This window comes from Genypterus blacodes, unplaced genomic scaffold (genome assembly GCF_046128005.1).
Source record: "Genypterus blacodes isolate CSIRO-AG114 ecotype Tasmania unplaced genomic scaffold, CSIRO-AGI_Gbla_v1 ptg000022l_1, whole genome shotgun sequence".
In the NCBI taxonomy this organism is placed as follows: Eukaryota; Metazoa; Chordata; class Actinopteri; order Ophidiiformes; family Ophidiidae; genus Genypterus; species Genypterus blacodes.
Window position 1 is genome coordinate 6,748,589 of NW_027466835.1, and position 9,151 is coordinate 6,757,739.

A 9,151-nucleotide genomic window follows, 5' to 3' on the forward strand; every position below is an offset into this window, starting at 1 on the left:
TGAAATAAAATACAGTTACAAAAACATTCAGGCAGAAATATGTGCCTGTGATTGTGTGTTGCACTGTTTTGCTGCATGTCTGTTGCAGCAAAAACTTGGGATTACAACTGTAGATTAACTATAAAATGAGAACATAAATAAATCAGGAGCACAGTAAACCAGTTTGAATGTCAAATTGAGAACCAATCACCCAGAGGCTGCAGTTAGTCGTATAGGGTTTTACATTATTACGAAACAGCATTTTAAGTCATCTAAGGTAAAGAGTGAAGCGCGGACACTGCCCCCTGTCGGTGTGTGCTGGCGGCGCGTGTGTGAGCTCAGCTGTTGTCGTTGCGCAGCTGAGGCGTTTATCTGTTCAACCAACCGAGAGAAATGGTGAGCGAGTCAAACACAACCAGCTCGAGTCGTAATGGCGAAGATTCTTCTCGGATAACACTTTAGTTACGAGTCGATTAACGTTCCAATGTGTTTTCACATCCGCCGCCATCCGCCGAACGGAGATTTTCCACAAAAAAGCGACGGTGTCTTTGTTTAGCTAACCTTAGCTAATGCTAGCTGGTTAACATCAACAAAGTAGACAAGCTCGAGTTAAAATCGTTATCTATATGACAGTTTAAAACCATAATGTTCCAGAATGAAGCCACGGACTGTTCTTATCCGGTGAAGTGTCTGACATGGATTTGCAATTTGGCTGTGATAAATCTGCAGCCTAACGCGAGATGATAAGCGAGCTAGCCGAAGTTCTCAGTAGCAAGTTCGGCTAACGGTGTCGTGTATAGAACGGACTCGGTTGTCGTGGCGTCATCTTTAATAAACGCTCAGTTAGTTTGTGCGATTCCCGTTTTATTGTTCACTTAAATTGTGGAAGTACCGGGGCTGCTGCTGTTGTTGAGACGACTAGTTAGCATTATCCTAGCCGCGGAGCTAAGCTAACTAGCCCATCTAGGGGCTAAGCTAGCAGCTAGAGTCTTGGTGTGTTCATATTGTCGGTATAATGTTTCTGTTAGAGTCTAATGCGACGATGTGGAGCTGGTTTGTTGATTAAGTCAACAACCAAGACTGAGAACGAGTGAAAGTTTCTGTTAACTCAGCTAGTAACCTGTAACATCAGAGTCCCAGTGGCTATAAGTTCTTAACTCTGCTGGTTTTGCGTATCTAAAGTCGTAACTCTGCGCTGTAACACACCAGATGACTCGTTACACTCTGTACTTTAGAGCTGTGTTGGTGTCAATCAACAGAATTGAGTAGAAACGGGTCAAGGCAGTGCTCAAGTTTCATGTTTCTCGTTTGATTGCTTTAATATCAGCACGTTGTGAGGTGACGTCACATATTCTGCATTTAATCTCCGTTTTATCCGCGGCTGGACACAAGTTTGGACCCTCTGGGACCCCTGAAGGCTGACATGACTCAATCTGCAGCATGAAAGGATATTGCACTTGGTCTCTTAAGTTGAACAGTCCAGTTTCCTACGCTTAATTTTGCCCTCACACGACCACAAAGACAAGAAAGGACATCCCAGTTTACAGTATACCATACCAAACTGCTGACAGGATGATTGTTTACATCCTGCAGCAGGTTCTTCATCAGCTAGTTCAGTTCAGATGATTCAGAGCAGCCAACTCACACATTGTTTACATTCTAGTTGTTATGAATTGTGATGTGATGGAAACAGACACAGCTACATGTTTGAGTCAGGGGGGGAAATCTGCCTGCAAATCCTTGATGATTTTGAAAAAAACCAAAAACAATCCAAGGACATGGTGAAGGTTTGTGATAAGAGCATCAACATCTCACTTTAACTCTGTGCCTCTTCCTCTTCCTCCACTCCAGGATGTGTTTCTAATGATCAGACGTCATAAGACGACCATCTTCACAGATGCCAAAGAGTCCACCACAGTCTATGAGCTGAAGCGCATCGTTGAAGGTATCCTGAAGAGGCCACCTGAGGACCAGAGGCTTTATAAGGTGAACTTCATGACCTGCAACATCTTAGCTCTCATCTAAACATCACAATATCTACTATTGTGAAATGAGCGGTTGATGAACTGTGTACAGATAGGTGACAGCTACCTCTCTTCTTGCTCCCTCATTAGAGCTGCAAAGATGAGGCGGTGTGTTGTGATGAGTTGAGTTTCAAGGCAACAATTGATCTCCATCAGTCTGAAATGTTCAATTTAAGAATCTGATGCATCTAATGGTTTCCTAAATAAGCATAATCAAATGAAATTGGGTCGATATATCACACAGTGTTGTTGAAATGTTTCCAAAATGCAAAGCAGGAAGCTGACATGATTAACTGTCTTACACTTGAACTCACTTTTATTCCACTTTAAAGCCGTCTGGCTCACAGAGGTTTGAATGCCCTTCAGAGCCGAGTGCTTTGTGATGTCACTCTCACTAAACCCAGACCTGACTCGGATTCTGATTGTGGGAAGACTGCTTGCCTATGGTCTAAATGTTCCTTTTCCTAAACGTTTCCTCCTCCAGGATGACCTGCTGCTGAATGACAGTAAAACACTCGGAGACTGCGGCTTCACAAACCAGACGGCCCGGCCTCAGGCTCCAGCCACAGTGGGATTAGCTTTCCGTCTGGGCGGTAAGAGTTCCTCACACGCATCATCTTCCTTTGTGTCTGAGATGAGTGTTTGTAGCATGCAACCTCCTTCACTTTGTCCTCGCATCCAACGTCAACCGTCAGAACCAGAAGGAAACATTAACAAGGAGCAGACGCTTGGAGGATTCCATCCTTCCTGCTGCTGTTGCCAGTGACGTTTCTCATTACAGCAGTTGTTAACTTAATGATGTGTAGCAGCGCTAAGCACAGCAACTTCATACTGTGACACAGGATCCTTCTTTGTTATTAACTTCCCCTGCTGGTCATGATACCCAACTTCCTCTCCAGCCGGGCTTTACAATAACTTCCCCTGTTAACTCTTCTTAACCAGGTTTGTGAGTAAACAAACCTGGTTAAGAAGAGTTCTAGAGGACTCTAAAGGTTCCTTCATGGGGGATCGAGAGCATATGTGCTCTTCTAACATGTGGGTGCATTTGCTGTCAGACAGTTGTTCTTGCACAACACCTGCTCCTCTATGCCTCCATCAGCCAGTACTACTATTAGCTTAGCGTCAAAATCTAATTTCAAACCACAGTCATAGGCTTTGCTTCACTAAATTGGATTATTTAGGGAAGAAATAGTGAAGTGAAATCAGTCTGAGCTCTGTGAGTGTGATATTCTGCTCTGACTGACTTTCTGTTCCTCCCTCCCTCCCTCCCTCTCTCCCCTCACAACTGTTTGTCACTTTGTGCCGTCTGCCCAGATGATTCATTCGAGCAGCTGAGGATCGAGGCCTTCTCCACCCCCCCAGAGCTCCCCGACGTTATGAAGCCCCAGGATTCGGGCAGCACAGCCAATGAACAGGCTGTACAGTGAGGGGCGTGGCAGGGGGGGAGGGTAACCGTAGGGACGTACGGGGGGAGGGAGGGATTGTGGGAAGTCGATGCCTCAGCGGGTGAGTTTGACCTCACCGATGACAGATCCCGAGCTGAGCAGAAACCATTACAAAACACGGATTCCCCCTTGTTGTAAATGTGAGGGCTGGTGGTTCAAACTGGGGCGCTCGTCCTGAAATTGGTGACCGCATGCTAGTTAATTTGATAAATTCACAAAAGACCCTTTGGGGATCCCCGACGGACTTGTCACGACACTGTCAGTCATCCATGGGATTGGTAACGGCTGATCATAAAATAATTGTACCTCGTATTTAATTCCTTTTCGTCTTTCTTTAGAGTCGAGGTCCTCGCCGCCTCGCTCGTCCTTTTTTTATTCTTTTGCAGGCCGACACGGGGGGACGGGACGGAGAGATTTTGAGGCATTCGTGTGTGTTTTCCTTATTAAACTATCAGTAGGATTTAACACGGTTATGGACTTTTGCTGGTTATACGTCGCGACAATAGCTAGGACTTTGTGAATTTCTTAAGTTTCTTTCAATGTTCCAATAACTCGTGCATGAAATGGAGAAGGAATTACAATCCAATCACTCGTTAGCTGAAGAATCATTTAAAGTGGTAAATGCACACTGCTTAATATCTGACGTCAAGAAGAGCGTAATGGTTGGGGACTTTTCCTTTCATATTGATGATGAGCGTAGTAACATGATCTCACACAGAGGTTATTAAATATGTCTGTTGGTCTGTAACACACACACACACACACACACACACACACACAGTACAACATGATAGATGGGCGTGACGCTAATGAGGAATAAGATTTGGAGCGATTATGGTTCATTCAAACTTCCCCTTCCAGTGTGTGAGTGGATCCTGTGACGTACTGCAGACAGGTCGTGTCGTCTTATTGGCTTCAAACCGGCTGGATTGTTTATACTGAGATAAAACATGTTTTCTGTTAAACGGGTAGTTTATGATGTGACGAGTTGTGGAACCGTGCCTGTGATTAGTGGGCTCAACATTCAACCTTTCCTGACCCAGAATCATTATGGATTTGATTTCATGCTGAACCTTGTTGTTTTTTACCCTCTGTTCATACTGTAGCTTCACACACACACACAGCTTTTTGTTTACCTAAAACCAAAGGTGAATTGGAAATAACCTCATCAGCAGCACATCACATGTTGAATGATTTATTTAGCCAGATCGTCAGAACTGAACAGAACTATTACAACAACTCAAATCCTCCATTTGAATGTGTACGAGCAGGGAAAGGGTTTTCTGTCCTGAATGAAATTGTTGACGTTTAGGCATATTAAAACATTTGCAAAATGTGGCTGTGTGACATGATCAAAGTTGCACTTGTAACTGATTTGAGTTAACATTAAAACAGCCGTTTGTTTTTCACACCTGTGAGCTGTGGTGTTTGTGTAGAATACTGTGCACTGATAAACTAGCAGTGTTGGCGATTTGCTCCTGAACAAGCATGTCAGTCATTGTGAATAACAATGGGAAAATATTTGATAGACCCTCAAATATCAGATATCAAGCCACTTCAAGGTAAATGTGTGTCACCAGTTTATTTTGATAAACGGACGTAGTCGCTTGTGTATCCTCGCGCTAACTTCGCCAAGTTCCGTTTCAATCCATTTTACCATAAAGACCAGAATACTTGCGCACTGTAAATGTAGGTGCGGCTGATTTGACCACGGCGGGCTGGAACACTCGCGTTCTAATCATGGGACATTCAGGTAACCCCAGTCCCGGGTTCAGTCAAACTTGTTCAGAAAACAAGAGAAAAGTTGGAAACACTTGCAATCATCTGCAAGGTTGTATTCTAGTTGTGTCGAGGAAAACTGGTACACAAACTCGGGGTTGAGTTTGTAAACAACACAACGATTAATTAGTGTAATATTTCCGACAGCACCTGAAAGTCACATACATTAGCTAGCCCGCTAGCTCAGCAGACGCGCCAACTTAACTTGTATTCTTCCACAGTGGCATGGCTTACTGCTGTGCTTTAGCTAACACGCACACACACGCACAAACTCTGTCGTAACGGATGGCCGTCGTGTGTGATTAAAATGGAGCCCGGTGACTGCGTCATATCAGCCGGCAGAGCCGTGCTGGACATGGTGGAGCAGGAATGGCAGCCTCTGTCTCAGAACGAGCTGGAGCTACGGCTGGACCAGGCGGTGGAGGAGCTGCTGGAGGCGGACCTGTTAGCCCGAGTCACCGCTCAGCCTCAGCCTCCTGCTCCTGTTTACCTACACGTCATGCAGACTCAAGCCAGCATGGAGACTGAGAGTTTATCCACACAAACACCAACAAACAGCTCACAGGGAGACGCAGCGGAGACACAGGAAGCTCTGGAGGACGTGGACAGCGCGGCAGTCAAAGTGAGTACTCCTGTGTTTATGAGTGTCTCTGTCTGTCTGTCTGTGTGTGTATTATGTATATCAACCTGGTGATTGACAATGCAAGTCTCAGCATCTACAAAGTTGGACCTTTTTGTAGGTGAAGTGACAAATTGATTATAATCGGGAAAGAAAGGTGGAAGTACTGTGAGAAGAATGTGTGGATCTTCACCCTCTGATACTTGATGTTGGCTGTTTGTTTACTCCTCTGTCAGTATATCACAGAGCTCCTTCAAAGCTCCAACTCTAAGGCTCGCCTGGCAGGACGCGCTCGCCTGTCCTTGTCCCACACCGTCCTGCTGTCTCTCACTCTCCTCTCCAAGCGCATCAGCTATCGTTCCGTCTCCAGCCAGTTCCGCCTGGAGAAAGGGAACATCCACAGGATCTTCTTCTCTTTCTGCGAGCGGGTCATCAAACTGCAGGAGGAGCAAGTCACATGGCCGTCTGGTGAGTTGATGTCACGACGGGGCTCACAGCGTGTGGCACAAAGCGGTGACTAATGTCTGCACTCTGCCTTCATCCTTCAGGCGCTGAAGCTGTAGATGTTCTTGTTCCATTCTCCGGCTTGCTGGGAAATGAGAAGGAGGGGAGAGAGGAGCCTGGTTTCCCACAGGTCCTGGGAGTGCTGGGACACACACGTATCCCAATCCGGCTGCCTATAGGAAAACACGATGTGGAGAGCGTGGTGCATGAGGTGAAGAGGATGAAGAAGGAGGCCCATCCTGACTCCTGGTTAAACCTGGAGCTTGTGTGCGACCGTACGGGCCGCTTCCTTCACTGCAGAATCAGTAAGGGCTCAGACGTGGACAGGGCCGGCGCTCTGAGGGACAGACTCGAGCAACATCCTGACCTTTTGCCCCCCGGCTCGTGCCTGGTGGCCCGGGCCGGCTACCCGCTGACCGCTCACATTCTAACTCCGTTCACAGACGGACATGGACAGCGAGAGGAACTCTTCAACCAGACGCTGGAGACACATTTGGACATCCTGGATCAAGCTGTGGCCAAACTGAAAGCCAGGTTTCAAAGACTCCGGTACCTGGATATCGGGAACTACGAGCGAGCCTCGGCCGTGGTGTCGACGGCCTGCGTGTTACACAACGTGTTCCTGAACATGGGACAAAACGCTCCAGAAGGACAGACGGAAGAAGCTGCGACCCAAGAGGGGGAGGGAGAGACGGAGGAGGCGGGTGTGAGGAGACGGGACGCCATTTCAGATCTGTTGCATAAAAAGCTACATTCTGGAGCTTCATGATGACGATGATGTTACCAAAGAAAGAAAGAAATCCACAGCTTAAAAATAAAACTCTTTATTGAAAAGCAATCTCGTGACTCTCCCGTGGATTAAATAAACAGTATTTACATGGACGTGAGGGTGGTAATGTGTGTGTGTGTGTGTCAAAGAGGATTTCACCATCAAGTGTTACACATTAAAAACTAAATGCAGACCACAACAAATCAGTTTAGGGTTTATGAGTGAATAAGTTACTGGGTGACATTCGTAAAATGTTCCGATTTGTGAAGAGATTTGTAAATAAAGTTCCAGTGTTGGTCCCATCGTCATGTAAACGCAGCTAATATCAGCCACTTTGTCCCTAAACTGCTCCATATATTGAATTCTAGTGTTCTATATTGTATCACCTGCTTTCCATGTGGAGCTTTAATTTTGAAAATTCAAACAAAGTCATAGACACGGTCTGATATGAGAGCTGCTCAGGGTTATTAGAGCCAAATGTCCCTATCGTATTTATGTCCTACTGTCTGCTGCTATCTGAAATCTATAAATAAGTTAAAAGCCTCATTTGTGTCACAAGTGACATTTCTCAGTGTGCAGCGTGTAAAAGTCTTTGCAATAAAAGTCCAGAGTGTCTGTCCTCTTGCTCTGGTCTAATGTCCGTCCTTTGGCAGCTGTGTGTTCCTCTGAGCCAGGCTGGAGATGGCCTGTGCCAGGTTGTTGATGGCCTCTATCTTCCTCTCCTCCAGAGCCTTCTGCTGGGCCCACATGTTCAGTTTCCTCTCCTGCAGCTCCATGTACAGCTGCAGGACGTCCTGAGGAGGCCGGGCGGAGCAGGGAGTGGCCGTCACCGGGGGAGTCGGGAGGATCGGGGTGAACTTCTTGCTGGCGATGGCCTGGCCCACTTTGGTCCCGCTGAGCTTGGCCCTGCGCTGGGCTTCGATCTCGTCCCTGCTCTTGCCCAGGACCTCGTGCATGGCCTTGAAGAACTCCCAGTGTACGCTGCCCGCTCCCAGCCTCTTGGCCCGCTCGCCGTTCTTCCTGTACGTGGCCAGCATGTTTCTCCACTTGAGGTCGCACTCGTAAGCCTTCACCGAGACCTCCGTGACCTCCTGCTCCTTCAGCTTAGCGTTCACCTTCTCTGCCACCATCTCCCAAAGTTTCTTTTTCTTACACACCGGCTGGTCGAAGGCCTGGTCCATCTCCAGACGGGTGTGAACAAGGTGCCAGGTGGCCTGCAGAGTCCAGACAAACTCTAGATACAAAATGAGGTCAATGAATTCCTTTAACTCAGACACAATGTTAATGCAGAAGCACAAGCATCCTATAACTTATTCATTCATAGGTCATCAATTCATAATCAGGGTCTAAGAGAGCAGGGAGAGTTTATTCTTTTGGGTTTAGACAACAAAAAGACTATCAGAGGAAGTGCTGTTTCTTGAAATAGAGCATTTATTATATCAATTTGTGGCCTAAATACTCTTACCCAGTAATGTAAACAAAACACAATATTGGCTCTGAACAGGGGATTGATTTATTATTTATCATTATAGTGCTATTGATGTTTAAATTCGTGTTTGAGTCAATGCCGGATGTCATACAGCTATATGACATCCGCATATATGACATCATAGTCTCATCATCAGGCCTTCCTCGCATTTTGCAACGGTTATGATGAAATCTGTAATAATTTACAGCTGCCTTTACTAACCTGCTTTTGTTTTATCGGCGTCCATATTAGACACCACTGTATCCTTTTCCTCCATTTCGGCACTTTCTATCACAATTGTCTCGATGACTTCCATGCTGTTAAACTACGACAATCACAGAAAATATTGTTTTATTTTAGTTATCGATTAATCTAGCGTGGAATTTAACAACTTCGGAGCGGCACCGATGGATTTTCTCGCATCGGCAAAAACGATGACAATAACAACGTCGCACTGCATCATGGGTATCGCTGTCCTTTCCGCATCACCACAAACCAGCGTTTCCTTCTTTGCACGGGCCGAATAAACTACAATCCCTAAACGATGCGATTGATCAGACACAC

At 46.1% G+C, this 9,151-nt stretch overlaps 3 protein-coding genes across 3 annotated transcripts; 2 read left to right on the forward strand and 1 right to left on the reverse strand.

The window, feature by feature from the left end:
* Positions 1-285: 285 nt before the first annotated feature.
* On the forward strand, positions 286-4,857 carry elob (elongin B). The gene is made up of 4 exons (XM_076143074.1): positions 286-375; positions 1,831-1,965; positions 2,488-2,596; positions 3,318-4,857. Exons 1-4 carry the CDS (start codon positions 373-375, stop codon positions 3,428-3,430), a joined length of 360 nt encoding a protein of 119 aa, XP_075999189.1. The 5' UTR covers positions 286-372; the 3' UTR covers positions 3,431-4,857.
* A 91-nt stretch (positions 4,858-4,948) lies between these two features.
* On the forward strand, positions 4,949-7,170 carry LOC142992586 (putative nuclease HARBI1). The gene is made up of 4 exons (XM_076143072.1): positions 4,949-5,201; positions 5,449-5,849; positions 6,083-6,314; positions 6,395-7,170. The coding sequence occupies exons 2-4, from the start codon at positions 5,535-5,537 to the stop codon at positions 7,117-7,119; spliced, it is 1,272 nt and encodes a 423-aa protein (XP_075999187.1). The 5' UTR covers positions 4,949-5,201; positions 5,449-5,534; the 3' UTR covers positions 7,120-7,170.
* Positions 7,159-9,032, reverse strand: LOC142992587 (uncharacterized). Its single transcript, XM_076143073.1, has 2 exons — positions 8,810-9,032; positions 7,159-8,353 (listed from the first exon to the last, which is right to left on the reverse strand). The coding sequence occupies exons 1-2, from the start codon at positions 8,901-8,903 to the stop codon at positions 7,752-7,754; spliced, it is 696 nt and encodes a 231-aa protein (XP_075999188.1). The 5' UTR covers positions 8,904-9,032; the 3' UTR covers positions 7,159-7,751.
* Positions 9,033-9,151: the final 119 nt, after the last annotated feature.

Coding starts and splice junctions, on each gene's coding strand:
- LOC142992586 (XM_076143072.1), top strand. CDS start 5,535: ATGGAGCCCGGTGACTGCGTCATATCAGCCGGCAGAGCCGTGCTGGAC. Junction 5,850..6,082: donor TGGACAGCGCGGCAGTCAAA/GTGAGTACTCCT, acceptor CTCCTCTGTCAG/TATATCACAGAGCTCCTTCA. Junction 6,315..6,394: donor GCAAGTCACATGGCCGTCTG/GTGAGTTGATGT, acceptor TTCATCCTTCAG/GCGCTGAAGCTGTAGATGTT.
- elob (XM_076143074.1), top strand. Junction 1,966..2,487: donor AGGACCAGAGGCTTTATAAG/GTGAACTTCATG, acceptor TTCCTCCTCCAG/GATGACCTGCTGCTGAATGA. Junction 2,597..3,317: donor ATTAGCTTTCCGTCTGGGCG/GTAAGAGTTCCT, acceptor CCGTCTGCCCAG/ATGATTCATTCGAGCAGCTG.
- LOC142992587 (XM_076143073.1), bottom strand. CDS start 8,903: ATGGAAGTCATCGAGACAATTGTGATAGAAAGTGCCGAAATGGAGGAA. Junction 8,354..8,809: donor CGCCGATAAAACAAAAGCAG/GTTAGTAAAGGC, acceptor TTTTGTATCTAG/AGTTTGTCTGGACTCTGCAG.